The 27,538-nt window shown below is 47.8% G+C and overlaps 13 protein-coding genes across 13 annotated transcripts; 7 read left to right on the top strand and 6 right to left on the bottom strand.

The window, feature by feature from the left end:
- Positions 1–619: 619 nt before the first annotated feature.
- On the bottom strand, positions 620–1,765 carry N7500_007495 (uncharacterized protein; the record flags this gene model as incomplete). The annotated part of the gene is made up of 3 exons (XM_056678639.1): positions 620–787; positions 840–1,308; positions 1,359–1,765. The coding sequence occupies 3 exons, from the start codon at positions 1,763–1,765 to the stop codon at positions 620–622; spliced, it is 1,044 nt and encodes a 347-aa protein (XP_056533639.1).
- Positions 1,766–3,123: 1,358 nt separating this feature from the next.
- N7500_007494 (DUF3176 domain-containing protein) lies at positions 3,124–5,016 on the top strand (the record flags this gene model as incomplete). Its single annotated transcript, XM_056678638.1, has 1 exon — positions 3,124–5,016. One exon carries the CDS (start codon positions 3,124–3,126, stop codon positions 5,014–5,016), a length of 1,893 nt encoding a protein of 630 aa, XP_056533638.1.
- Positions 5,017–5,397: 381 nt separating this feature from the next.
- On the top strand, positions 5,398–5,875 carry N7500_007493 (uncharacterized protein; the record flags this gene model as incomplete). Its single annotated transcript, XM_056678637.1, has 2 exons — positions 5,398–5,727; positions 5,774–5,875. The coding sequence occupies 2 exons, from the start codon at positions 5,398–5,400 to the stop codon at positions 5,873–5,875; spliced, it is 432 nt and encodes a 143-aa protein (XP_056533637.1).
- Positions 5,876–6,176: 301 nt separating this feature from the next.
- Positions 6,177–6,821, top strand: N7500_007492 (uncharacterized protein; the record flags this gene model as incomplete). Its single annotated transcript, XM_056678636.1, has 1 exon — positions 6,177–6,821. The coding sequence occupies one exon, from the start codon at positions 6,177–6,179 to the stop codon at positions 6,819–6,821; it is 645 nt and encodes a 214-aa protein (XP_056533636.1).
- A 1,175-nt stretch (positions 6,822–7,996) lies between these two features.
- Positions 7,997–9,321, bottom strand: N7500_007491 (fungal specific transcription factor domain-containing protein; the record flags this gene model as incomplete). Its single annotated transcript, XM_056678635.1, has 3 exons — positions 7,997–8,440; positions 8,527–8,822; positions 8,907–9,321. 3 exons carry the CDS (start codon positions 9,319–9,321, stop codon positions 7,997–7,999), a joined length of 1,155 nt encoding a protein of 384 aa, XP_056533635.1.
- Positions 9,322–10,021: 700 nt separating this feature from the next.
- On the bottom strand, positions 10,022–10,733 carry N7500_007490 (actin-binding ADF family protein; the record flags this gene model as incomplete). The annotated part of the gene is made up of 5 exons (XM_056678634.1): positions 10,022–10,162; positions 10,225–10,273; positions 10,336–10,587; positions 10,654–10,664; positions 10,728–10,733. 5 exons carry the CDS (start codon positions 10,731–10,733, stop codon positions 10,022–10,024), a joined length of 459 nt encoding a protein of 152 aa, XP_056533634.1.
- A 1,432-nt stretch (positions 10,734–12,165) lies between these two features.
- On the top strand, positions 12,166–13,521 carry N7500_007489 (DUF4419 domain-containing protein; the record flags this gene model as incomplete). The annotated part of the gene is made up of 1 exon (XM_056678633.1): positions 12,166–13,521. The coding sequence occupies one exon, from the start codon at positions 12,166–12,168 to the stop codon at positions 13,519–13,521; it is 1,356 nt and encodes a 451-aa protein (XP_056533633.1).
- A 373-nt stretch (positions 13,522–13,894) lies between these two features.
- N7500_007488 (N-acyl homoserine lactonase family protein) lies at positions 13,895–14,871 on the top strand (the record flags this gene model as incomplete). Its single annotated transcript, XM_056678632.1, has 3 exons — positions 13,895–14,013; positions 14,061–14,208; positions 14,263–14,871. The coding sequence occupies 3 exons, from the start codon at positions 13,895–13,897 to the stop codon at positions 14,869–14,871; spliced, it is 876 nt and encodes a 291-aa protein (XP_056533632.1).
- A 265-nt stretch (positions 14,872–15,136) lies between these two features.
- N7500_007487 (glycoside hydrolase family 32 protein) lies at positions 15,137–16,804 on the bottom strand (the record flags this gene model as incomplete). The annotated part of the gene is made up of 2 exons (XM_056678631.1): positions 15,137–16,363; positions 16,421–16,804. 2 exons carry the CDS (start codon positions 16,802–16,804, stop codon positions 15,137–15,139), a joined length of 1,611 nt encoding a protein of 536 aa, XP_056533631.1.
- A 736-nt stretch (positions 16,805–17,540) lies between these two features.
- N7500_007486 (Zn(II)2Cys6 transcription factor domain-containing protein) lies at positions 17,541–19,610 on the bottom strand (the record flags this gene model as incomplete). Its single annotated transcript, XM_056678630.1, has 4 exons — positions 17,541–18,130; positions 18,182–18,465; positions 18,579–18,812; positions 18,871–19,610. 4 exons carry the CDS (start codon positions 19,608–19,610, stop codon positions 17,541–17,543), a joined length of 1,848 nt encoding a protein of 615 aa, XP_056533630.1.
- Positions 19,611–20,099: 489 nt separating this feature from the next.
- On the top strand, positions 20,100–20,759 carry N7500_007485 (DJ-1/PfpI family protein; the record flags this gene model as incomplete). Its single annotated transcript, XM_056678629.1, has 1 exon — positions 20,100–20,759. The coding sequence occupies one exon, from the start codon at positions 20,100–20,102 to the stop codon at positions 20,757–20,759; it is 660 nt and encodes a 219-aa protein (XP_056533629.1).
- A 506-nt stretch (positions 20,760–21,265) lies between these two features.
- On the top strand, positions 21,266–22,256 carry N7500_007484 (uncharacterized protein; the record flags this gene model as incomplete). The annotated part of the gene is made up of 3 exons (XM_056678628.1): positions 21,266–21,705; positions 21,774–22,101; positions 22,149–22,256. The coding sequence occupies 3 exons, from the start codon at positions 21,266–21,268 to the stop codon at positions 22,254–22,256; spliced, it is 876 nt and encodes a 291-aa protein (XP_056533628.1).
- An 832-nt stretch (positions 22,257–23,088) lies between these two features.
- Positions 23,089–26,888, bottom strand: N7500_007483 (class I adenylate-forming enzyme family protein; the record flags this gene model as incomplete). Its single annotated transcript, XM_056678627.1, has 4 exons — positions 23,089–24,038; positions 24,109–24,412; positions 24,490–24,693; positions 24,765–26,888. The coding sequence occupies 4 exons, from the start codon at positions 26,886–26,888 to the stop codon at positions 23,089–23,091; spliced, it is 3,582 nt and encodes a 1,193-aa protein (XP_056533627.1).
- Between the last annotated feature and the right edge of the window lie 650 nt (positions 26,889–27,538).

Below are 27,538 nucleotides of genomic sequence, written 5' to 3'. Positions count from 1 at the left end.
ACCTCTTCAAGTCGCCATTTTCGTGTACCAAAAAAACAAAGCGACAGCGGTTGTATCACGTCTAGCAACTAGGAGTATGTATGAAAAATGGATTACTTTGTCGTTTTCCTCATTGTCTGCAATAGGCTTATCTTCATATCTAGTCAACATTGTATAATTGTCTATGTACTGACCTATAAATGCATGAATAGCGCTAGATTGGATGAGACGGGGGTGAAATTTGGCTGAACTAGTGGACAGCTGAAGATGTGAGTCTGGGTTGGTCTACGGAATGGCTATTATATTGTCGCTACTTTGACTATTTGTGGCAAATATATTGATATTGCTTTTTTTTATCGATTACACTTCTTCCTACTGGAATTTCATTTGGGCAAGCAAACACAAGACAAGAGGTAAAACTTTGGGGTCGTATCTCATATTTGAATTGTAGCTAGTGCCATGGCTATATTATATTCGGATGTTGACTTCGGAACAGCAAGTATATATAACTAATGCCGAAACTATACCCCATGCATCGCCCGAAATACATTATACCGTTTAGGTGATATATAATTCAATAGTCCAACCTCATTCATATGGAAATGAGAATTGCTTCTTTAGCAGCAAACTAGCGTAAACACTATGCATTCACCTCATAAGGTAGCAAATATTGCTCGTCCGCAAACAATTCGACAAGTTGGTATCGACGGTGTGCTGTGAAGAGCATGATCATTCCTTGGGTGAAATTCTTAATCAAAGCGAGCAGCGGTGGACTATTCTGAACCTGTCTATAAGCTGACTTTGTGACCTAAGTCAGTGTGTCAGTAATCCATATGCAAAATCAATATTTTCAACCGTACATCGGGGACATAGCTCGTGAGATACCGCAAGACATCCAAATGCTGGACATGATGCGTGTCCGCGAGATTCGCCACGAAATTTCCCGTTTCATCCGCGAGACAGAACTCCTTGTAATACGACAAGATATCATTGGTGAAGTCAATGAAGAGCACAAGTTCCAGGGTGATAGGAAAATATTGCACAAGGTATTCCTCTTCGGGAAAGACGGAATTGGGATAGAGAAAATAGACCATGATTTCTCCACCGCCGACCTTAGTTCTCAAGAGCATAGGCGTGAGGCGGGAATTGAAAGAGAACCTAAAACCGGACTGTCTGATTTTATGCTCGATGACTCGGCCATTGATGAAATCTAGCATGCCTTTAACTATCACAGAGTGGCAGTATGGACCGAAATACTGCGATAGATTGCGAAGATGACAATCTAACCCAGCCAGGAGAGGCTGCTTGTGATGTTGATTCAGGGTAAATCTAGGTAGATCAGAACACTGTTGAATGCCTGTGAAGTCAAATAGACTCACCGTTGACCAAATGCTTGAAAATCCTCTATGCATTCGTCCGCCACATCATCCACTAGGAACATATACAGGAATTGAATGGCCGCTAGCACCCTCACCTGGAAGGGAAGAGAGGTATAGCCCATTTTTGCAAAGTTTACCGAAGGATCGAGGGTCTGTTGGACCGACTTTTCAGTCTTCTCTCCTAGGCCCAGATTTCTGAAGTGCTGCCAAACAGCGATTCTCATCTCAGGGTCTTGGATCACGGCAATGCTGCGATCAAAGTCTATATCCTCAAGAAAGGTCCTGATCAGCGCCTTGATCTGATCAGTTTGCGCCAATCCTGTATCAACACCCGTTCCATCCATGTCATTCGATTTCAATTGAAGTCCATGATAGGCAAGTTGGCTTTCTGCGAGATTAGGATCCATTTAGTGAAGATACAAATATATATCGGAGCAATCAACAAAGAAAGGCGGAAGGTGTAGGTAGCTTATATAGCACTCAGACCAGATACTGCGATAAAGGAAGTTGAGGAAGGCAAACGTTTCAAGGTTCTCCTTTATATAGCTTTGGTCACCTTGACGCCGTTACACAAGTAGTGGGGTGGTTAAATCACGATTCTACCAGGTTGCGGTTGTTACTTGTAGCTTATAGGAAGGGTTATTGCAACCTATAGGAACTGGCGAGGTAAATCGTGTGACCTGGCGAGCATTTCACTAGGTCGCTAGCTTATATATGAGCTTGTTACTAGTGGCCACGTCTAGGATCCTCTATTGACTATAGAGCTATTGTTTACTAGGAAAATGGTGTACGCAATTATCACAGGCTACCAACGGGTATATCTATTGATGTATTAACGCTACTATAAGCACTAGATACTAGTCTCGAGCTTACTACAAGTGACGTTTAGATGTACCTACTGATAGTACTAAATCTAAGTAGTATATCTAGGTCAATATACACTACTATATATGATCTAGTACCGAGCAATACGCCTCGGTTACACAACCAAGTACCTCATGGGAGGACTTGTACAGAGATTGTCTACATACCACACCTCTCTTTCATTTGATGCAATTATGTGATCGTAATAGGGTCAATGTCACATGTATGCATGTATAGGTAAGTTGGGACGTTATCGAAAATATACCCTGAAAGACGCTGATATCATGTGCGATTTCCGTCCAACTGTGCTCGATTCTGGAACATGTGTTATCTGCTCTCGTGCTGATACCAGATAATGCTGATGAAAACTGGGCATTTGACCTCGGGAGCTTGATGCTAGACAGATAAGTATATGTCCAAGAGCGATGAATTTCTAAGGCATAGTAGGACAGCATACTGGTTGCCTATACCGTGGGAATACCAAAGTGTCAGTGGTGGATCACAGTAGAGAGAATGCCGATCACTTGGCCCAACTCGATGAAAATCTCGTTGGTCGCTATAATTTTATCTGGTTCATGTGAATAGCCAATTTATCGACAGATAATGGGGGATGGAAATTGGATACGTCTTGAATTTTCTTGCCCAGTACGATTGAAGTATCTACTCTATTGCACGCTGTTGTCCCCCATATTGACCTCGACGCTAACACTATGACAAACAGGAGGTCGATCATTTCCCATTCATTGCTCTAGCCTATAAAACCCCATTCGTTTAAGGCTCGGCCCACGAGGCCCCCCTTTTCCTTTTTCCCTCAAGGTACGCCACATTCTACACCTGAAGGATCTCGCTCAGGGTCTCAAGCCACGCTAAGCCAAGCCCCCCCGGTAAATTTGATGTCACAATGGTGACATATCGGTCATACTCTGCGCACGGCCAAAACAAACCTGACCACGAGCTCAATCACACTGAACGCCTGGTGCCTCATGTGCATGTTGATATCCAAACCACTGGCAGTATAGGAGGCCACACAGCAACAGATGACAAGGCCGTAGATACGCAGGGCCCACAGACAGAGATGAAAACAAAGCGACCGTTCGACTGGACGGGCTCCTGGGGATGGGAAATTGGATCTGCGATGCTCAGTGTCGTGGGTCTTGTTCTCCTGGTTGCATTTCTTGTCAAAATAAATGCCACCCCATATGCGAACTGGCAATATACAGCGTCCCCAAATACTATTGTGTCGGTCATTACCACTATCACGAAAGCTGCACTTCTGGTTTCTGTGTCTGCGTGTCTAAGTCAGCTGAAATGGAACCTGTTCCGTGATTCAACTTCGCTATATAATCTTCAGGCCATTGACCAGGCCAGCCGAGGACCTTGGGGCTCCCTGGAAGTGTTACTGAGGGGACTATGTGGATCGAGAATGGGAAGCTTGACTTACGTTGGAGCATTTCTCACGGTCCTGGCTCTTGCGGTCGATCCATTCGCGCAGCAGATTCTGACATTCCCTTCACGAACAGTTCCTGCCCTCAATGCTACCGCATTAATTCAAAGTGCACATCAATACTACTCTTTGGAGGGTCAGGAATATAGTGATATATTCCAGGGGCTCGCGCCCTCGCTTTTGATTTCAATAATGAGTGGACTCTCACAGACAAATAGCCCTCTTGAACCTCAATGTGATTCGAGCTCTTGCAAATTCTCAGAATTCGTTACATTTGGATTATGTAGTGAATGCGAAGATGTTACAGCTGAAACCCATCAGATATGCCACGCGTATGAAGACTCCATGGTCTGGCGTCCTGAACACATATCCTTCAAGGAGATTCCTGTCAATTGCAGCTACCAATCACCGAATAACTTCTCATTTGATATTGGACTACTTGATGTGCTTGCACTACAACACCTCAACGGCGTGGTGACCCTCGACGTGAACTCATGGACCTCCCAACCAAGACACAATGAACCAGTTTTCGATATCCAAAGTCCACTGGTGTCTTTTATTACCACAAATTATTCAACTTTGATCAACTATACTCTCTCCAATGTGACAGCGTTTCCGCCAAAACCCTCGGTGACAGAATGTGCTATATATTATTGCGAACGGAAATATGCAGCTAGCACCTACCTGTCTAGCAATCAAAGCAGCCGTTCAGTACATGTCGTTGACACACAGCAGCTCATACCGAGAGATACCCTTGATGAAAATTCCCATTATCTTTTCACAGACTCGATTCATTTTGGACCCCCAAAAGGGTCTGAAACCCTATCAAAAAACTCGTCATACAGCATCGATCATCATACATTCACCGGCTTTCGAGATACAATGGGAGACCTTTTCAATAGTTCACTACATGATATATCAGTTGGGTTAGGATCGAGTGGATTCAACATGGCAACGATCCTACGTACTGGAAACCTCGGCCAATTACTCGATTCAATGACCACCAGCGTCACCGATACCCTCCGTGCCAGTCCGCACGGTAACAAAATTCATGGACAGGCATATCGAGTCGAGATGTTCGTTGACGTCCGATGGCCTTGGATCATTCTTCCGGCCATTGTTACCTTGGGTTCGATTGCGTTACTTCTTGGGACTGTAATGGCAAGCAAACAGCAGAACGCTGTGCTGTGGAAGTCTACTGTGCTTCCGTTGTTATCAAGTCATCTCAACACCACACCTGAGCATGAAATCGCATCTCTGTGCAGTGTGGATGAAGTACAGCGTGTATCGAAGAACATACGCGCTATCATGATACACGGTGAAGGGCCACTTACATTCACGGAGACGTAGGAGTTTCCCTGCGGGTCACTTCAAGAGAGCAATGTATTATACCTTGTTTCATGTCACCAAACAGAATGCCACGACCTAAATTAGGACTCTATACAAACATTTTCAGTCATCTTGTAGACCAATACCTATCGCTGTCTTTTGGGCTCTGCCTTCTGCTTTCTTCCGTATGTTGAATATCTCCGTGACTATCTACCTGCAATCTATTGTCGAGATCCTATGCGCAGTCATGTCCGTACTGGATCACTTGCTTCCGCACCTCCGGGCCCACGGGCCCGCGGTCCCAGGGGGTTTGGCTTTGGCTTTTCCAAACTCCCTAAAGCTCAATATAAATTATCCCTTGACAAGGTGTAATTTGGTACTTCAGCCTAAGCCTGAGAAACCATGGCTGATCCGACTTTCGTTGAGCAACTGGCCCCGTTTGATTTACCCATGCCCAGAACTTACATCAGAGTTCTTTTCGTTTTCGAACATGCAGGATCAGCACGACCGACAGCTCAGAGTCTCCAACTTGGTCTGGATAATCTTTCCAAACAAGTGCCTTGGCTATCCGGTCGAATCTTTTCCAAGATAACAGCCCAAGGCGAAGCCGCTTCTCTTGTCATCCGATGGCATGGAAACGAGACGCCCACTCTTGTCGACAAAGGGACTTTAGCGGTATCATACAAATGCGCATCCTCCCATGGCATGCGCACAGAAGCCATACCGTCAGATGTATGGCCAGTTCCAAGTATGATCGATGACCCTCTCTTGGTGACAGGAGATCCTGTTTTTGCTTCGAGTATCTTTCGCTTCGCTGATCAAGGTGTGGGCTTGTGTGTCTGCCTACATCACAACGCTGTCGATGGGACAGGATTCTTAGAAATCATGCGATTATGGGCTCGGAATGTCGCCGATCCAGGGTTCACTTTCTCAAATTCGACCCGGAGTAGATCCAAAAGGCTCTCGGAAGCGCTGTCGATTGACCTCCAAAATACCTCCAGTATTTCTTCTGAAAGTCTATTCGTGCTGCATGCTGAATACTCCAAACTGCCCCCCGTTATACCGGAGAAACTCCCCTCTTGTACATCCAAGCTCTTCACGGTTTCGATGCATTGGATCAATATCCTAAAGGGACTCATGGGAAAATATACATTGAAAGTACCGACCACAAACACTGTGATATGCGCACTCATCTGGACCACAATCACGCGCGTCCGAATGCAATACAATCCATTTTTGAGGGGAGAGATAAGTCGATTAGTGATGGCAGTCAATGGTCGACAGCGCATCGGCGAGAGCTTCTCAACCCCGGAATCTCCTTTTTTGGAAATGCAGTGTTTTACTCACTGTCGAAGTCTCTAGCAGACACCCTGGCTGCATCAGACGAGGCACCTGTGCACTCGCTCGCTGAGATTTGTGACCACATTACCCATTCGCAATCAACTTCCGTGATCAACTCACGTCATATCGCAGAGGTTTACCAGTTGATCGACCACATGAAGGATTATAGATCTCTTTTCGTGGGCTGGGACCTCTTTAGATCTCGCGATCTCACAATCACAAACTGGGCTGATATCGATCTATATGGGGTGAGCTTTGGCGATGTGCTTGGAAAGCCGAAGTTTGTGAGGCTACCACAGATGGAAGCAGATGGAGTTGCTCTTATTCTACCACGTCAACGAGATGCATCTCAGGAAGTGCTTGAAATCATGATCATGTTGCGGTGTGATCATATGGGTGCTTTGGAAAAAGACTCCATGTGGCAGACCATTCTCTCACATGGTCGAAAAGATGGGGATGAGTTGAGCATTGATAGCTCAGACTGAAAGAAAAGGATGTCTAGTAGATACATACATAGCTTCAACTAGACGCTAGAATCAAGCTGGAAAATTCCTGCTTGCGATATAAATGTAACAAGATTTCTGCATATTTCCGGTCATTCTCCCCCTTTTCGGGCTAAATATCGGCTATTTCTTAGCAATCTATATGCCACTTAATTCGGCCTGTAGAAGCCCACCGCAAGACGGCTTGCCACATAATAAGAGGCATCAGACGATAAACAATTATTTGCACGTCTGATAACTTATCCCACAAAGATTTCATTTGCGTTTAGGGCTTCGCGTCAAGTTGAGGTCTCAGTTCTTACGGTCGACACCCACAAATGCCTTTCTTTGTTCAATCGTTGCGCAGCTAAACCAGTATTGAAATTTTCGCATTGAACACTATATGATTTACATTGATGGGTGACTGTTCTGGAAATCCACATCAATTTTGTCCCACGGAAAAGGTGGTCCACTGAGCCAATCATTCAAAATATCCATAGCATATGGGTTGACGGAATTCACATCACCAGATCCAAAGGTATCTTGAAACACCTCAGGAGAAAATAGCGACGTGCCATGCGAGGTATCGGGAATTCTTAGCGAGTTTTGCTGTTGATTGTATGATCCGCCAGGCGACTGTTGCGACTGTACCAGCTTCCTGGCGACTTGAGTAAAGGTGGCACATATCTGATAGAGGCATTCGGAACCTTGAGAGGCACTTCGGAAATTCTCCAAAGTGCCCACTACTTGTTCAAGAAGAGTGACATTTGCCATGTCCTTTGCTGCAATAGCATGAAGGAATGTAACGATAAACGGGATGAAAGAAGAAGACAAAAGAACCCTGAGAATATCAGTGGATTGATTAATCGGATTTGAGAGAAAAGAGCGAACCCACCAATTGAAATAGTCATCATCTGAGAGAAATTGGGATTTTTGGTATTGCGGAAAGAAATCCAGATGAGCTCGTAGACTATTGCGGGCGGCATTGAAGCAATGCGAACTAATCTGCAATTCCACTCCGTTGATTGAGGACGCATGAAAGAGCAGGGTGAGGGTCGAATAAAACAAGATGTCCCAGTTCCCCCTAGACAAATGAAATACATGGGGATTATTGACTCCTTCAGAATCAATCTTTCGACCGTCAGCTGATTTTAAAGAGTGATAGATGCTTCGCGGCCTCAACTTACCTGCTCAAGTTCATAGTGCCATTTTTCCATTGCAGCTGAGAGATCGCTGATGATTTGTGTTCGTTCGGATGGAGTCCTAGCCATAGTAGTGGTTGAGTAAAGACCAGCGAAAATCCGACCCTGAAGCTCGGCTAGCCTTATCCCCATAATGAAAGACTCGTCCCACGCCCTGAGAGCTAAATCCATCGAAATAGTTGGGTATTGTGAGTCAATCCCGAAAGACTGCATATTAGAGGCACGACCTAGCACAAGAGACATGTTTTTATCAAAGGTGTATACTGTCCAAAACAGCCGTCGAATGCTCTCTGCTTTACTAGATGAGAAGCGTTGATAAGTCGATTCACGGTGATACCCGAGTGATTCACAATGGGAGACAGCGGCAGCAGCGAGCTTCCAGTATAAGTGGGGTTTTGCCTCTCCCTGGGACTTGACCATCTGAGATTTCAGTTAGTTTGGATGTATAAGGTAAAATATTGGGCCAGGGTCGTTCGAGTAATGTGTAGGCGCCTGGTAATACGTACACCCATAGTCAGTGCAAGGATACTTTCGAAGCTTGGGACAGCAAGGACTTCGTAGCTTTCAATCGCATCGACAAAATTTTGCTCACAATGACTCAGATGAGCAGCGAGATCGAACTTCTGACAGAGCTGATCTTTCATTGCTATAAGCTCCTTCAGAACAAAGAAAAGGACTCCATGCATGCTAGCAATCTCGCCGACGGATGCTAAGTCAGAGGTAGAGTAGACCTTTTGACATAGGTTTTCTACCAATGATAGATCACTGATGGCATAGGAGGAAAGAAAAATGGGACGGCGGTCTGAATATTTCAAATTAGAAAGCTTGTGAGTAGGAGATCTCCAGACCAACTACGTGTAGGCTATGTGGAAGAGACATAACACACCTCTCATTCTTCGCAGAACACAAGCGACTAGATTAACAGGCAGAGGTGGGGATGTCGGGACGGCCTGTGAAGTTGATTTGCGAAAATAGAAATCATTTCTTAATAGACCTTGTGAGGCGCGGAGACTTTTCTGCAGTTGATGGAACGAATGGTCGATAGCTGAATTATCACCGCTACAGGTGGAGACCGCTGCCCTTCGCGCACTCTCACTAGCTTGGAAAGACTGGTTTGTGAACGAGGGATCGCCTTCAAAAAGAGAACTCTCATCGGTCGGGAGAGGTCCAGCAGATGAGACATCTAGGATAGTCGCATCCTCAATTGCAGGAGTTGCTTTCGAGCGTTCCAAGGCAGCGAGTCTGGATTCAAGGCTGCGAAGACGTCTCTCGAGGCGGTCCTCGTGCACTTCACTGGACATCTTTTAGCATTGTAAGGCAGGGAGTGCTCAGCACACATACCGATTAGCTGCTTGATCTTGCTGACTTCTTGATTTATCATTAGGATATCGACAAGTTATATTTGATGTCCGACAGTTGGCACAAGGTTGAGTGCGATCGCAGCGGATCTTTAAGACTCTTAGCGCACATCGTTGCTTTTGGGCCAAGTCTTCCGTATCTCACCTTCCGGATTTTGCAGCCCTCGCACTAGAAAATCGTTAGATATGAACGTAAAAGGCTCAAATGTGTGACTTTACTGCCCGCGGGACGGACGAAAGTCGGTGCCGTCTCGCCTGGATTGTTTCCTCGTCTACTGGTGACATAATGTTCTGTTGTTGAGGTAGAATGTCCGTCGAAGAAAGGGATTCTTCGCTCCTGCGGAACCGCGGCGCCGATGGCCCGATTGATGCCAAGCAATACATCATTCTACGCGCGGCAGGCAACGCGGCAATTGAGACCATACTACTCCATACGAGGGTTCTATAATCGATCGTATCGTACTTGGCGTTGAGCATATAGCTTAGTGCTGCCTAACATGTGACATGGCCACCTGTTCTGAAGTTTGTCGACATCATAGCACCGCTGTTTGTTCGAGAACTACGGAGTAGATAACTACAAATAGAAGAACAGTAAAATTCCAGAGCTTTCTGAAAATCAACGATGAATAATACTTGTGTTGACCTAAATTCGGACTCGCCCACCACTGGCTTCTTTGAGAACCATTTTCCATTCTATATCCGATATTTCATCTGCATGAATTGCAACCTTGACATCAAGCGCTCTTCGAAGCTGCTCCTTGGTAGCAGCATACAGCATACGAAGCTGACAATCAGATCAGATGGCATTGGCAATCAAGGAGTTCAAAAGATTGCACAACAACTTACTCGGGTAGAAGTTTCCTCGGGCACCCAACTTATGAAGATAATTGTTGCTCTAGCTATGCTTAGCAAAGATGTAATAATACGCTCAGTAGAGATCTGGAATAAAAAGCTTACCTTCGACCATCTTCGCTTAGGTCATATTCAACGTCGTATACTGCGTAACGAGGTGCACGGTTTCCCTCATGGTCAACAGACGAAGTGAGCTTCTGGAGAAATATTTCGTAGTTCTTCTCAGCGGACCTTTCTTCCACCATGATGGAACACTTGTCGTCCGAGATTTTGTAGATCACGAAGGTAGGCTTATTTGCTCCCCTTAGATAAAGAAGCTCCTTGAACGCTGCAATGCACTCGTTTGGGACATCGACGCTTTTGATTAATGAGATTAATCCATTATTTTGTATATGAAGTGCTTGCGAATGATTGTTAACTCACCCTGAGGGAAGCTAATACTTGGGGTTATTGTAAGTGGCCGCTTGATTGACTCAGGTGGTAGGTAAGAGACTGACCGACATGGTGGCTGGGACGGTAAGCGTCAATCAGAATAGCAGTCTTGAGTTCAAATATAGGAGCAATGGACCAATGGCTATATGAATGAGTAGAACTCAAGTCCAGGCAGCCTTTATATCTTCAGTTCCGGCTCATCGGGGAAATGACCGGCTACCTGGGCCCATGGGACCGACCCCCGAAAACAGGAAGACATAGCTGACTTCTCGAGCCCCATTCTCGATCCTGCTAAGATTATCCAGGATGTTCTAGATTCTGGTGACTCGGAAGAGGCAAAGGTGTTGTACAAGCGAGTGGCATGCTACCAGCAGACTCTGGGTTCAGATCATGACAAGACTTGACCAATTGCACAGAGGTTGAACTCATCAAACATTACGGGTGCGCAATAGTATCTGGAGCCTTGTAGGGAGTCAATCCTCGGCTTTGATAGATTCTTAGTGGTGGGATTTACCAGTACCATGTGGTATGTCGTCGTTTCGCAGAGCTATGAAAACGAACAGTACTTCGAGGGTCGTATCACAGAAGCAACATCCAAATGGCTCCAAGTATATAGTATCTACATTCTCCCAATGGGCATCTGACACTTGATCATCGAAGATAATCCTTTTCTTTCGATATTGCACTTCAATGAATGTCACCAACGCGAGGCGATACTCTATTCCATTGTTGTCTCGTTGAGCTCAATTTTATGCAATTCAAGCTAATTGATCTGAAGTGTTTCAACTCTCTAGCTCATGTTATCATTTTTGGGGCTCTGATTCTCAATCTTATAGATATTCATGTCGTGCCACCTGTATGAGACTTTTCGGCATTAAAGTTCTGCTGCATTTCATGGAAAATGCAGTGTGATTCGAGTCTCAGGCCATTAAGTATCCCGGAGTCTGATTCGGGTAATAGAATCTGTTGCCTGGGCTGTGCTTGGCTTGTAGGCTACTGTGGGGAAGTTTGCTTTCTTCCTCAAATCAAGCGCACGGTAAGAGTTGACCTCGACCTACAGCGAGATGTTGTCGGCAGCTGGCGTATCCCAAATTTGCGAACAAGAGGCACCTTTTAAGAGGGCATCTTTGTGTCACTAATCATGTTTATACTACGTGGGAGTTGTCGAATTACACACTAACAGAGGACTTTGGTCATCCAGTCTTTTGCAAATAATCATACGAGCTGCGCCCCACTGACCCCGACCAGTTCTACTCTCTGAATGGAGACAAGGGTCCCCTGAAGTTAGGGCTACAAACCATGCAGGTATACGTGGCGATTGATAGTCGCCAGTGCCCCTCTCAGCCTCGTTCTACCCCAATTTTCAGCCCCATACCAACACTACTTCCTCGGGTATTGGAGGGAAAAGGTATAAATAAGGACCTTTGCGTGCCTAGATTGTCAAGGAACTATCGCTGTTGATTTAGCATCTCCATACTAAACTGGAATCTCTCCTAGAACGGTATGCCTATCACTCTCACCACGGCCGCACATCCCCCTCGAAAATGGGAAACCCCAAGGGTATCCACAGTGGAAGAGCTGTTTGCCCGTTCATGTCCGGAGGACCAACGCCAAAGCCAAAAGCTCATCCAGAGCTCGTTTCCTGAGAGTTCCTTTCGCGAGAATCATGTCTCTGCCTCTCAACACGGCTTTGTCTGGGCCGTTTTCAACGCCTATAGTTATCATCATAACTTGATAATTCGACCAGAAGATGTCTGGTTTTCCATTTTGACGCAACTCAGTTTCTTTATAAATGCACATGCAGAGGAACTTCGATCCTTTTTTGTCTCGCATGAAGGGAAGAAAGAACTTGAAGTCATTGATGTTGGAACTATCGATAGCGTTGACCTAGGCGCCCTAGTTTTACAGATGACCAGGCTGATCGAGAAGAACGTGGTGGATGAAGAGTTACGAGCCTGGATTATGCCAACCTTCAGCACTACAACCAAGTCTGATAATGTGGTCGCGGCGATCTTGATGATGGGTGCTTTGCAGAAATACTTCTCGTACAAGATTTCAATGGCTTGTGGAATTCCGTCCGTCACTTTGTTAGGCGAGAGGAAGGACTGGGCGCAGATTGTGAAGAAGCTTGATAAGCTTCATCAACTAGGGGACGAACCAGCACGATTTGCTCAGCTTCTTCGACCGGTCCTCAATAACTTTGTTGCCTCTTTTGACAATCCAGACTCACCCGAAGTACTGGATTTCTGGACCAGATGTGCCCACAGGCACTCCATGGGCAGCGGGCCAGACTATTTATGCGGCTGGATTTCGGTCTTCTGTTTCTGGGCTGAAGATGGGAAGCTCCTCCATCGAGAACCAATCCATCCCACCTTCTCACCCGAATTCGAAGCACGAAACTCTACATTTGGATTGGAAGACGCGTTGTCGCGCCGCATTGACACGGATGATGTCCCATCTGGATTCGCCTCGGTGCCCGTTACCGTCGATGATGATGGAATCATATATGAAACCATGATGCTAGCTGGACTTATCGGTATCCAAGCTACATCGAGCGGAGTGATGTTGGATGGCACTAGATATCATAATGACAAGAACTCCTACCGAAGAGGTGCTGACGGTCAGCTTGAACCGGTTGTTTATACCGTTCCGCTTCCGACCGAAGAGGCTGGACTTGATTCTATTCAACCAGTGTCAGGATGGTGGATATATGAAAAGCGGCCCGCAGATCAAACAAAAGAACGCGATTGTGAAAGCTGGGTGTCCAGATGTTATGATTGGGATAGTATCGCTTCTGATATTGATTCAAAATTGGAGCTGGGGCTATTTGCCGGAGCTGAGGAGCTTAAGCATTCCTGAGTCGGCTAATGGTACAATCAGAATTTACTGAATGACGTATCAAGATCGTAGTTGAGATTCTTTTATACCTTCATGATGACACATCCCAGTTAAATGCCCTCCGGGGGGTTTGATGGATCTCCAGGGCTACCTCGGAAATATATCTCGCGTCTGAACAGGGTCATTTTGTTCATATGTGGTACTCTAAACTCGAATATCAAAAAAGAAGACTCACAAATGAGAATCTACGTAAATTAGACTCCTCGGTACTTCGGTGACTCTCGGTCTTTTCGCCGTACCCATAATGCGGGGAACATTTGAGGACTTCATTCCATCCTGAGATCCCTCGTTGAGTCGAATTCTCAAATTTTTTGAAATTTTTTGGTCGCAAAACATGACTTCCGTTGATCCAGCCTCTCTGCTAGTGTCTGCGGCTGTCCCAGCATTCAAGTGTCCTGCTGGGACAAAGATGCATATCTTGAACCTGGGCACCCTCCAAGCAGACGAATCTTGGTTTGTGTTTGCCAATCAATCCGTGTGCTTCAACTAACATCACACAGGATCTTCCGGGGTGCAAATGCAAGCTCCGTGAGCAACCCCAATCCAGTGAATAAACGTCGGGATTTAGTGCTTCTTTCGGCTCTGATTGAGTACCCGGGGGTTGGCCTCATTCTTTATGAAACGGGCTGTGCTGAGGATCTAGACGTGGTATGCCAGATTGTATCGCAGTATATATATCCCGTATGACTAAACAGAATACAGAAATGGCCGGCACCAGTCACGGATGTCTTTCCGCGAACTGAGTACTCCGAGAATAATAAGCTCCCGAATGCTATCAAAGCCACTGGAAACGACATCAAAGACGTGAAAGCAGTCATCATTGGACACCTGCATCTTGATCATGCCGGAGGACTTGAGCATTTTGCGAAAACAGATGTCCCAATTTACGTCCATGAAGAAGAATTCAAGCACGCTTGCTGGGCGGTAGCAACCGGGGCAGACTTGGGTGTCTATTTGGGACATTATATGCTCCTTGAAGAGTTGAAGTGGAACACTTTCAACGAGTCTCAACTTGACATTTTTCAAGGCATAACCCTCTACCATTCACCAGGCCACACACCTGGTCTCTGCATTATGCAAGTGAATCTCGCGAATGATGGACCCTTCATTTGGACCTCGGATCAATTTCACGTTGCAGAAAACTATGACCTAGGCCATCCTCATGGAGGATTAGCTAGGGATCACAATGCGTGGTATCGCAGTCTCAATATGATCCGCAGGCTTCAAAGACTGTACAATGCGACATTGATTTTCGGTCATGACAAGGATGTTGCCAATAAGCTCATGAATGCCAAGCCGTACTATGAGTGAAAGTCTACACCTCAAGCTTGTTATTAGTCTCTCACTTAATGAAATGAAGATGTCCTTTTCTGAGCGGAACTTGTTGAATCCCAGCTTGTAAATTTGATCGGGCGGAAGCCTAGGGGAGATCAATCCGACGTGAGTACGAACATTTTCATTTGAGCCTGAATCCTCGACAGGGAACTTTGGAATGCTTTCCCGAATAGGAAGGTACATCCCACCGCTCTGACCACGGGACTGTGGTGGGTTATGTAATCCAGTCCTCTCGTCTGTTCTAGTGCGCAGAACCCATCCTATTGATCTCAAGCCTAATATCCCGGGTCACCCCATTCGAAACAAGGCGCGCTTCGGTTGCATTTCCATCTGGGAATATCTGAGCCGTCAGAGACACCTCTCCCTGACCACCCAAGACCTCAACGCTAGACCAATCCACGAAGATCTGCAAATTGATACGATTCTCCGCGTTCGCTGACAGTGGTGCGTGATACAAGCTCGCAAACGTCTCGTCAAAAGATACATCCCCTGAATTTCGCCGATCCACAAAGACCTCTTTGCTGGTAAAGTTATACCCAATGAGTGTTTCTTGCTTGAAATCAGAGCTAGCATGGACAGCTATCGCAAACGTAGATGCCAGAGAATGATCGGAGTCGTGATCAGAAAAGCTCAAGTCGATATTGACTGCCTTGCCTGGAGAACCAAGTCTCTTTGATCCTTTCGATACAGCTTTCCAGGAACGTTTTGAGGTCTGGTGATTGGCAACTCTCCGCCAGCTATGATGCGGTTTTTGAAGGAGGGTCACCCTTTCATTAGCCATCTCCAAAGACAACTGACGGGGAACAGACATGGCGCTTCGCCAAGGTCTTGTTGGAATCACCGCACCGTACTGCCAATTGTTCATCCATCCGATCTGGACCACGTCTCCATCAGGAAGTCCGTTATAACTGGCAGCAGCATAGAAGTCCGGACCCCAATCCATCCAGTTGGCAGACTTGTTCCCGGGATAGCTGCTGTCAGGATCAGCAGTGAAAGTTGTCCCGTCGAAGTCGCCAATAAAGTATTGTGTGCCTGATCCGACCGTGCCAGGTGGCCCACCAGGGTTGAGTCCCAGAACCATTACCCATTTCTTGGCTGATTGGTGACCTTTGATAGGTATTTGAAACAAATTGGGACATTCCCATACGCCGCCGACAGCATTGTAGGGTCCGAATTCGCTGGCGAATGACCAGTCTTTGAGATTGTCAGAACTCCATATGGCTATTTTGTGGATTGCCGCCAAAACTGTAACAGAGATCCATTTATGTGTATCCTCATGCCAGAACACGAAGGGATCTCGGAAGTCTTTGAATTCTGCTGCATAAGGAGAAGGTGGATTGTGAATAACGGGGTTCTCGGCATCATATCTTGTCCACGTCTCCCCTTCGTCAAGGCTATAAGCAATTGATTGAGATTGCTGCTCTGGGCGAATATGTTTTCCGCTTGGCAGATCCTGCGATACGGGGTACTGTAAGAAAACGGTTGTCAGTTCCCATGAGTGGTCAAGTGAAATAGCTATGCGTACCGAAGAAGTATACATGGCGACCAACGGAACCTTTCCATTGACCCCGAAGCCACTTGTATTGTTCACATCTGCCACCGCACTTCCGGTGAAGTACATCTCGGTGACATTATTGGGATACCCGCGAGCAAGTAGAGCAACAGAGCGCTCTTCCCAATGGATCAAATCTCTACTCGTTGCATGACCCCACGACATATTGCCCCATTCGACGCCAGCGGGGTTATATTGGAAAAAGAGATGGTATGTGCCATTGTGATATAAAAGTCCGCTAGGATCGTTCATCCAGTTCTCGCCAGGGGAGAAATGATATTGAGGACGATATGGTTCGGTATACTTCAGACCGGATGCCGGACCGAGAAGACCCAAGGCCACGAGGAAAATGTTCATCTTGGAACTCGATCAAAATCTCTATGCAAAGAAAACGGATTTTGTTCCAGCAAAATCGTACAGCATTTATATCTTAGAGAGTCCCTCCACATTCATACTTGGCATGCCCCATGGGGATTCAACTGCTCTGCAAATCTTCGGGGAAATACAAACTCTCACCCCACATTCTTGTAGAAACAGCTCAATAATCGGCACGCCCGGGGCTATGTCGCTAAAACTCGGTAATAATCTCGGGGCTCATGTCTTCGGGCCGTGCTCTCTCTGCCCGATCGTGGGGTATGGATAAATTGTGATGTAATGAGAGGATTAAAAAATAAATCGAGGATAGATTTTATAATTAGCGGAATTGTTCTTAACCTCGATGGCCCACAGTGTCCAGCATGTGTAGGAATAGTTATGCGGGACACAAAGACCTGGGAGCTGGGACCTGACCCCAATAGACAAATCCATGGATTTTGGCCAGTCAACGTCATTGTATTCGTGATGTAGTGGTCTATTTCCGATTTCAGTCATCAAGGTAGCAAGTAGCAGATGAATCTTGGGTTCTTCTTGCCGATTGTTTGTCCATTGAGATGAGTGAAACCGAATTTGAAGCAATTATTGATGTTTCTGAGTACAATACTCGATGGTACATCATCACGTGTCTTTCTACAAACACAAATTTTACCGGGGAGGGGGGGTTACTAATGTACTTTTTCTCATCAGAGGCACCGAGATGATATCAAGGGTCTGTCCTTCAGGTGTGAAATGCAGGGCACAGATGCTGGGTTTCGAGGGCAGGGGCCAAAAAGGCGGTGGCATGAACTGGGCTGTTGTCGGCTGCACTCTCATTCTGCGGCAACTGCTTGAGTCTGTCGTAGGTCTGCTTAATACCCCCAAAGATTGAGCCCATGACCGAGAATAGGTCTCCATTCTCCAATACAACGTGACCACAAAGGGAAACGCTGCTGAAGCGACTGCACAAAGCATCTAAAACGAAATCAAGGTCAACAGTCGTTCGCGCAACTCGAACATCCCAATCGGGAAGCTGGGGAATCCCGACAGTCAATCTATACATGAGGGTGACGGCATATATGATGCCAGACCACTGTATGTAAGAGAGGCTGCCGTATTCAGATGCTGGGATGGAGAGGAAATTGCGAGCAAGCTGTCCAGCTGATTTCAAACAAAGGAAGAGTACTTCCAAACAAACTTGAGGGGTACAAGATGAGATTGCTGAATATCTCAGGGGGGACGTCGGTCGCCACATTTTCGCTGCAAAGACATTGACTAGGTCCATCTCATAGACATGCATTACAGCCGTCTGAGAGGCCAGGTCCATCCCGTCTATGGCACGTTAATATTGATGCCATTGGATTTCCGATCAATCGAACTCACTCGGTTGCTGATATACTGGTGGAAGTAAGTGCTCCCACTGCTTAAGCTCAGCTTGAAAGGATTGAACCTTCGTTTCAAGGTCTAGGGCATCCATATGTCCCAGGCTAGTGTTATCAACAGCTGAAAGCCTGTGGTGATTCACATCGGCCATGTGTTGAAGCTGGACCAGTGGTAAAAGTAATGCATCCGTTGAATATTCCAATTCTTGACCTAACGATCTCGCACAATCAAGCATGTAGCTTTGGAATTGGAGTCTATTGGACTTCATTGTGACCCAGCCGGTGCTAATCAAAGCATATTTGATTAGCCGTACACTCTCTGTTTTGAGTGACGATGATATTTCGAGAGGACCCAAAAATTGCATTGTCCATTTTAAAGGGGCGGGGAAACCACCTACACGCTCGAAAGATAAAAGCACCCCAAATATGCTCTGCGGGCTTCTCGGCTGAAAAATTCATCGTGGTCCGCTGAAGGTGTAGAGACTTTGCGATAATGTGACAATCGAAGTCCGATCTTCGCCCCAATTGCCTCGGCAGGTCTTAGGTTCAAGCCCATGTCACTAACCATACCAATTGCGACATGGAGCAATTGGTTGAATTGTTCTTTTGTAGGAATATAATAAAACTGGTACCTGAAGTTTTGATTAGCAGAGTCGAACCAAGAGTGTCAAATGAGCAGAATATGCTCACCAGGCCAAGTATACTAGGATCCCATTTAGAAGATCTAGGCTCCTCTCATTCTGAACCATCACGGTGTGGAAAGCACCGCCTATAAATTTTTCACTAAGGGACTTTTGTAATTTCCGGTCTGAGGAGGTGGCTGCTGCCAAAGCTGCCACGAGGGCGAAAGGATGCTCTTTACACATTGTCAAAACAGTGGCTTGAGCAGGAACCACGAAAAATGGAAAGTAAGAGGTCATGGCGCGAAACCGTCTTAGGAATCCATCCGCAGCATCGATAGACAGACCACAATCAAGTAGTAGGTCAGGGCAAGACATGCAGTTGATTTTAGGATAGTCATTCCACTTATACAGAGGCTCTTCTGGAGTATTTAAATATGTGCTGCTGTTATGGCTGCTGTTGGGCGTGGAATCTGGTTCGCCGTGGCTAGAAGACGAACTATAGGTAGACAAGTCATTTTCCACGGACCCCACCGGGTGCTGTGGGGATCCTTGTCCGTGAGTCAATCTGGACTGGCTGGCGAAAGCAAGCAGGTTGTCGACCTTCGACTCTAGCGCACAAATTCGGGCTTTTGAGCTATACTTTGGCCTGTGACGCGACGGCCGCGGTGGTCGCTCCAGAAATACACAGTTTTTGTTGGAACTCTCACATTTTAAACAGGTTCCTGGCTGAGAGCTAGGAAGACAGCGAACTTTCAGCGAGCGGCATGTTTCGCATGCCTGGGAAGCCTTGCTCTTCAGCTCTCCCATTGGATTTCCTGGTTGGCGAGAATAGTAGGGAACACCAAAGTTGCGGGAGAGCTCAAATAGGAAGTGGTGGGAAGAGTTTCCAATAAAGATCGTGACACAGTAAGCCGTCAAAGTGACAATATCGATATTTCCTAGGAACTATAAGACCGGGTGAGCGGTGAACGGAACGGAATGTCCAATTTCGAACTCCGATCCGTGATGACTAAACCCTCATTCCATCCATGGATGGGACTCCCGCTCCCGAGGGCAGATCCACGGATGTATCCGTGATGACCCATTGGTTTGCAGTCCATACATCCATGGATATTCCCACCGCCAGCGATATGCCTTAGAACGGAACGAAAACCACTTTACCTCCGTCCCGCGATCTAGGCGGAAAGAAGTGAAAACGATAATGTGGATTTTCATGTCCTCAATGTATATAAAGAGCTGGTATGGTCATCCTTTTGTGTCTTCTTCATCCGTCTTCCCATCCTCTATCAATCAGCCATGGCACCCATCCAGTTTGGCGTTATCTTGATACCATTCCAGACCATTGACGTTGCTGGACCCGTGGATATCCTATCCAGCTCGTCGATTCCTTTCTTGCGGAAGAGCAGCAGTCCCGACATTGCTGAACGTGGCATTGATATCGAATTCCACTATATCGGCGAGAATATGGACCCTGTCCTGCACTCTGCTGGTTTCAAATCCAAACCTACAATCACCATTGCGGATTGTCCTAAGCTTGACTACCTCCTGATTGGTGGGCCAATGTCAAGCTATATCCGAGATATCCCACCAGCGATCGCAAATTTTGTGCGCGAACGTGTGGACGAAGTGAAGACCGTTTTCACCACTTGCACCGGTGCAATCTTTGCGTCCGCGCTAGGTCTGCTGGATGGGTTAAATGCCACAGCAAACCACGAAGTCATGGGGCTTGCGAGGGAGATTGCTCCCAATGTTAAGTGGACGACGGAAAAGAATTGGGTCATTGATGGCAAATTCTGGACCGCTGGTGGCGCATGCGCTGGCATGGACATGATCGCTCATTGGGTCATGGAGAACTACGGCATGGGTGTGGCTGAGCGCGGGTTTGCAGTTCTTGCCTATGAGCCGCGTGATGTGGATGGAAAGCAGGTTGTCTTGAGCAGACATGCTTCAAAGTAATCGAGATGCAACAATGTGGATAGCACGGAAATCGGAACACTTGGACATATCAAAATTCTAGATTCATCAACTGTATTTGGTTAGTGACTAAGGTTATAAATAACTGAACTTTTTAGACGCGGTGTAGAATTTGTCTTTCTAACACAGATTTTACCAGGTAGCGTATTGGATACTGATTTAATGCACTTAATACAGCTAAATTGCATGGATTATGCTATGTGCCATATAAGTCCATCACTGACCTCGAGGTAAGATAGCTAACTTGGTTCATGCGCGCCTTGGCGAGTAATATGATCTACAGGATACACGGGATATCTATGGAGCTAATGCGGGTCCTGCATGCCACGATGTGACCCTTGGCGGCTCATCACCCCATTAGGAAACAGGTCTCCTCGGTGGTCTGGTGACATTCCAAACTATACTTTGTTCGGGTTTATATGTAAAGAGTGAGATGTTAGCATCGGTTCAAATATCTGTTACAGTTTCACGGTCAAACAAGTCTAACCATGCACCTCAAGCTGCGAGCTAGCTTGGCCGTCCTGGCCGCCAGCCAAGTGACAGCTTTCTCACAGATAACAAATGATGAGATGAGCTCACTCCTCGAGGCAGGCGGCCTAGATCTAGCAGACCGCTACGCACCCATGTGGTTCTTTGGCCAAGCTCAGAATCAGCCACCTTGCTATCCAACCTGGGCTTATGGTGGTTCACCAGACACGGGGGATGTTTACGATGACGCCCACAAGACACCGGGTGTAGGGCCTTGTGAGTACCCGGATGTTGGGTGCAATTGCCGCCAGCCTGGAGTTGATATCGGGAATCGAGGACCCCAATTCCCGGTTTACTATACATATCAGCAATGTAGCGAGAGAGAGGTACGCGTCGCGTATAATCTGTTCTATGAGAAAGACGGCGCAAATTTTGATCTGATTAAGACTGGACATGAATAGTAAGTGAGCGCTTCTATGGCCTTGGGAAACGAACGCTTGTTCAGTTCGCCTCTAATATATGTTCCAGCGACTGGGAGCGAGTGATAATTATCCACTCTCGGGATGACAACAACATGTGGGCGCCATCGCGAGCCCTGCTGTCTGCGCATAGCGGATACCACAACCTGGCCTGGGGCGATATCCAAAACACCTTAACGACCGACGAGGTCAACGCTGGAAATGCCAAAGAGCCGAACGGTGTTCGGAATAATGACCATCCTAAGGTGTATGTGTCGTGGTCGAAGCATGCGCACTTCGATACTCGCAATACTGGCTGGAACGACCCGGCGAGTCAGTCGCTAGAGAATGCATTCCGGAGCAATGATTGGTGGTACTTTGTCGAGCCACAGTACTATGTGAGTTTCTTCATTCTCAAGCAGAGGAAGTACTCATATCTTGTTAGATCCGAGCCGATGGTGATACGGAGGCTGGTAAGATTATTGGGGCTGCAGATTGGGGCAGTGCAAGTAGTGACCCAGTGTCAGTGCACGCTGGTTTATGCCAGGCGTAATCATCGCAACATGCTTGAGCATCATACATATAAGTATATACCTGATTTTAGGTTGCGATCAGTAAATGTTACCTAGGTAGGCAGTCCTCTGCGCTGACAGTCAGCACGGAAATGCAAACGAGACAAACATGAAGGGTACCGGCCCTGTGATCACATATCCGACACTTCCCTCACTTAATGTCGACGGGCTGTAGCCAACGCCTAAGGCTATGGGCGGCACGGCTACAAATTATTCTTACAAGTGGCAATCTATACACTCGAGATATTGATCAAGCGGGTTTCGAAACGAGCTCAACATAGCCTTCACATCCGTTGAATGTTGACTGCCCACTGTAGGTAACCACCAGCAAATTCCCCAATTCCCATTTGGCTTTGGACAGGACCTGCAAGGTATCACGCTTATAAAAATTTCAGGTAGGGCGACTGTATATTTTTTCCTACTTGTTGTTTACAAAGCATCCGAACACAAAGTCAACCCAGCATGATCTAAACCCTGCCATTGCTCCTCACTCTATTTGCCTAGCGCCGCATTAACCGTATAAACCATCTTTAACCGAGAATATCTTTGAGACAGCAATGCTTTCCGGATTGGTCATCAATGCTTGCACTCACACTTTACCACTAGCCAAACGAACAACTCGGGCCCACTCCGTCTCCATCATTTTCCCCGTGGCCTGGGACAAGACATTTATATCCAACCACTTCCCTATATCATGCATTGCAGAATAGGTGTATGCCAGTTCTCAGGGCATGTCAAAGCCCGTACCAACAGCTCAAGCCTAAGTAGGAAACAGGTTAGCGAACTTTACAAAAAGCGCGATAGGGGTCAAGCTCACTTCTTCGTTGTCTGCTCCATCTGAACATCTGTCAGCCCATCACCCAGCAGGTTAATGAACACCGTATCGCCATCAGGGCCGCCAAGCCCAGCTCTGACAATCAGCCCAACCTGCCACCGGGTCACAGACTTGAGCTTCCGGAAGTTGGCAAACGGCTCCTTTAAGCCACCTCCTTGGGCCCCCATGCCCGGGATCCAGTTGAATACCTGCGACGTGAAAACTCTCCTGTTCAACCCGCGATGGCTGCTGGCCGAGCCTGTGATATAATGGCTTCCATTGGCCTGGTCGAGGGCGTTTTCGATGGCAGGCCATGGTGCATGCGCGTGCTGTGTCAAGGCTTGTTGATCAGCTTGCAGACGCATGAGCATGTCAAGCACAGACTCGTCCGGTGAAATCTTGATTAGATTCGTCACCGATTGCAGGAGCGGTCCAGCCACGTCTGTTGCCTCATCAAATAGCCCCAGACTGTCGTTACTCGCGAACGTTGTGGGCATAAATGGCCATGCGGTTCTTCCTGCCTGCACATTGGAGAAGACGGCGTGGTCATGACCGGTCTGCTGTACGTGCAAGAGCGCCAGCGCCGACTTAACGATGACCGGAGCCGATATCTGCGGGTGCTTCTTCCGAAGAGCTGCGAGGTCGGGAACTGCGAAACTGTGCGAGGCGCCTCTGCCGTAGCCTCTCCCCGTTGGATCGAAGGGACCACGCTTAGGTATCGGAGGCCATTGGGCCTTCTCGATATGGTTGTGAATGCCGTCGAGGTAGTTTGCGTGCCACTGTACCGATGCTCTCGCCTGCGGCGACTCCCGGAATGAGTAGTATGATTCTGCCCAAAGTTTGTAGCTTATGTGGGGAAGAAGGGGCTGCAGCACCGGACCATTTAAGGCTTGGTCAATGTCTGCGAGCAATTTTCCAGTGTACGTTGCGTCCATGACACCGTGGCTCACTGTGTGACGAGGTTAGATCAACTGCATCATGCAAGACGGTACAATTACACGACAGAAACGGAAACTTACCACTAATGATGAAACCCACTGTGTTGGTCTTCTTGACGTTGAAGAGAAGCACTCGAAACAAAATCCCAGGATACATTGCCCACTCCGGATGTGGATGAGCAGACGCCAGCTCTTCGAGCTCTTCCACTGTGTCCACAGAACCTCCATCCTGCAACACGTGGTCGTACAGGGCTTTGCTTGGCTTCAGCGTGACGTGCAGGGCGATATCGTCTTTGGGGTCTCTGGAATTTTCCTTGTTCCAAACGAGGAAAGATGGCAAAAATTGATTCCCGCGCAGCATTGCGGTTAATGCAAGCTTTACCCTCTGTAGTTTATCACGCCGTCAGTACTTTCTCGTGCACCAACAAGCATGCACTGCAAACCTCTAGGTGGCTGACTTACATCAATACTACTCTCCTTCTTCGTGACAAAGGCGTTCTGAAACTTGGCGCTGTCCAGGACGCCCTCCCTAGATAGCTCACCGACGAAATTTTGCGCAGGAAACACGGACGCCACATCGTCCCACTGAAAGCCGTGCTGGCTGATGACTTCCGTCACGAGCTTCTTAGTTGAAGCAAAAAGGGCTGGTTGAGCGACGGTGTGGACCTGAGGCTCTAGGTAAGTCTTTGCCGCTCGAACTTCAGCTTTTGGGGGGGGATAGGCGGGAAAGGGCTTACCATATCATCTGCACTCTTTGGACCCTCAATCTCAGTATCTTCTTGTACGTCCAGACTGTTTCCTCCACTCCACCTCCTAATTATCAGGTCAATCTGCGCTGACAGCGTGTCGTCTCCCGACACATCTCGCACCGAAAGCTTTTTCAGGCCGGGGATCACGCGTCGGAGGTGGCCCCTGACTCGTGCCACCGACAAGCTGTCAGCATATTGCGAGATGCTCACGTTGAGAGGAAGCTGATCTTCCTCCAAGCCAACGGAGCTCGCCCAGATTGCGAGTATTTCCTCTCTTACGCGCCTCTCGTTCCACACCAGGTCAGACTGGTCCGAGGCCTCTCTAGCAGCCTCCTCAGCCAAACGATCCTGGTATCGCTTCTGCACCAGTTGCCGAAGCGTAACCCTGTGGATTTTGCCCACAGATGTGCGAGGCCAATCTTGAAGGCCTAGTTGCTCTAGGTGAATTACTTCGTGGGGAGCCCACATCAAGCCCATGTCCTCGCGTATAGTGCGGTAAATCTCTGCTACGGTCTCACTGAACTCTGGACTGCTGGCGATGATAGCAACCGGAACCTCTCCACTGATGGAGTCCGGCTGTCCGACGATTTGAACAGACTTGGACGCTAGCTTCGGATTATTGGCCAGGCGGGCCTCAATGGCCGCCGGAGATATGTTCTCGCCTCCTCTGATTATCATGTCTTTAAGCCGGCCAACCACATACAGCTGGCCCTGCTCGTCAATCACCCCCTCATCGCCTGTGATGAGCCAGCGCTTGCCTTTCTCGTCGATATAGCAGGTGTCCTTGGTGTCCTGCCATCCGATATACATGCTGTGCTCGCCCCATGCGGCGCTGTAATGGATCTCTCCAGCAGTACCACGAGGTAGCGGTACACCGAGGTGGGCTGTCTCGCCGACCTGGCAGATCTTGACTCCGTCTCCAGCAGCTGGTCGTCCCACAGATAGCCCACCGCCTTCGCCAATCAGCTCTTGCGCGCTTGTTACAATGTCACTCACACAGGCCACGCCTTCGGTGCTACCGTAACGGATGCAGACGCCGCGGGTACCGAGGCCCTCGAAGCATGTTTCAATGTTATTGGTCGTCGGCGGTGATCCAGCCAGCATCACGGCCTTAAGACTTGTACGCATCCTGCTAGTGTCGTCCTCCAAATATTCCGCTATTAGGTTGATCATTCCTGGCACCATGAGGATGTGCGTGCATCGTTCACGAACCAGTGCTTTTGCTGTAGCCTCCGCCGAGAAGGTCTCCCCCGGTATCACGACTCCAGCACCCACTAGCATCGACGAGACCGTGCCAGTACTGCTAATTGAGTGGTTGTTTGGCGTTACAGTGCACCACAGGTCTCCGGGGAGGGTCTCGTAACCGGGTGTCCTAAACACATTCCGAGCCAATGACGCTTGGAGCTCACGACTGCGCAAAACACCCTTGGGCATGGAGGTTGAGCCGCTGGTGAAGATGATGCAACCGCGGTCATTTGGTGAGAGGTATTGGTGTCCGTATTCTCTACTCGTGTTATCGCCGGGTCGCTGAGGAATCGCCATTATATCTTTGAACAAAGTGTGGGTCTGAGATTTCTCGGCAGACACGACTACTGCAGCTCGCGGCGCCACTGACGCAAGGGCCGGGGAGCTGAGGTACTCTGCGTTGAGTGAAACTATGACGGGTGGTTCATTGTTCGTTGCCATCATGATTGTCTTGAGCGTGTATGCGAGCTCGCTCGAGTTGGATATGCGGCGCGGATCTAGGGATGCCATGACGGCTCCCAGCTCTATCGCCGCCCACCATGTCAGAACGAACTCGGCGCAGTTTGGAAGTAGTGTGACTACGGCTGTCCCTTTCCTGACACCCAAAGACTTCAAGCCTGCTTTGAAGCGGTCGACGCCCTGCCTCAGGTTCAGGAACGTCCATCGAAGATACGGGGCGCTCTCAGCACCGGCGGCCGGGACATCAGAATGAGGGCTCGAGATACCGTATAGGTTGGCGGCCTGATGTGTGCAGACAAGGGCGATGTTGTCCGGGTACTTCGCTATGGCGTCGTGGAATTGTTCCACAATTGATGGCAGCTGGCCTGGGGGAGCTTCACCCCAGACCTCGCTCAAGGGTTTGTGCATGGTAACGAGTAGGCTCTGAGCAGTCAGACGATAAAGATTAGTCTGAACGGAGACTTCCCAGCGCAACCCAGCAGAGAAGACGGGAGTGACAGGTGTACAACAATGCAACAACTGTCATGGGCCGGTTGATGTTAAATTACCAGAAGGTGATCCTCGGCGCAAGGGGGCGAAAGGAGATCGTGCGATATATCGACTGCTGCCTGCATCGCTGGATCTGGTATGCTTGATACATTGTGCATGGTACTTGTTTATTTTGCAGGTCCAGCCGTGGAAAATCCCCGTCCCTGTCTATTGATCAATTGATTCGTAGGAGTGTTCAAAAACTTGTCCAGAATACGTGTTGAGGTGCAGGATCCTGTTTCCTCTGCACGATACATCACAGGGTTATATTCGTGTACTCCGCATACGTATTCCGTATATGTACTCATTTGGAATATCACATTGCTAGTTGTGTGGCCTGCATATGCCGGCCATCACCTAGTAGGTACTTCATAACCGCGATCATCCGATCCGACTTCCCCCTGAATTGACGTATGCTTGTACATTCAGCTTTCCGTATATTATCCTCTATGTTCCAATAGTCCGAAGCCCACCAATTTTGCATACTGTCATTCCTGTTTTCAGCCCGCATTATGTCGTATTTTTTTCTT

Source organism: Penicillium coprophilum, assembly GCF_028826855.1.
Source record: "Penicillium coprophilum strain IBT 35676 chromosome Unknown utg000004l_segment0_segment0, whole genome shotgun sequence".
NCBI lineage: Eukaryota > Fungi > Ascomycota > Eurotiomycetes > Eurotiales > Aspergillaceae > Penicillium > Penicillium coprophilum.
The sequence above is the reverse complement of the archived record's forward strand: the minus strand, read 5'-3'. Positions and strand labels throughout refer to the sequence as shown.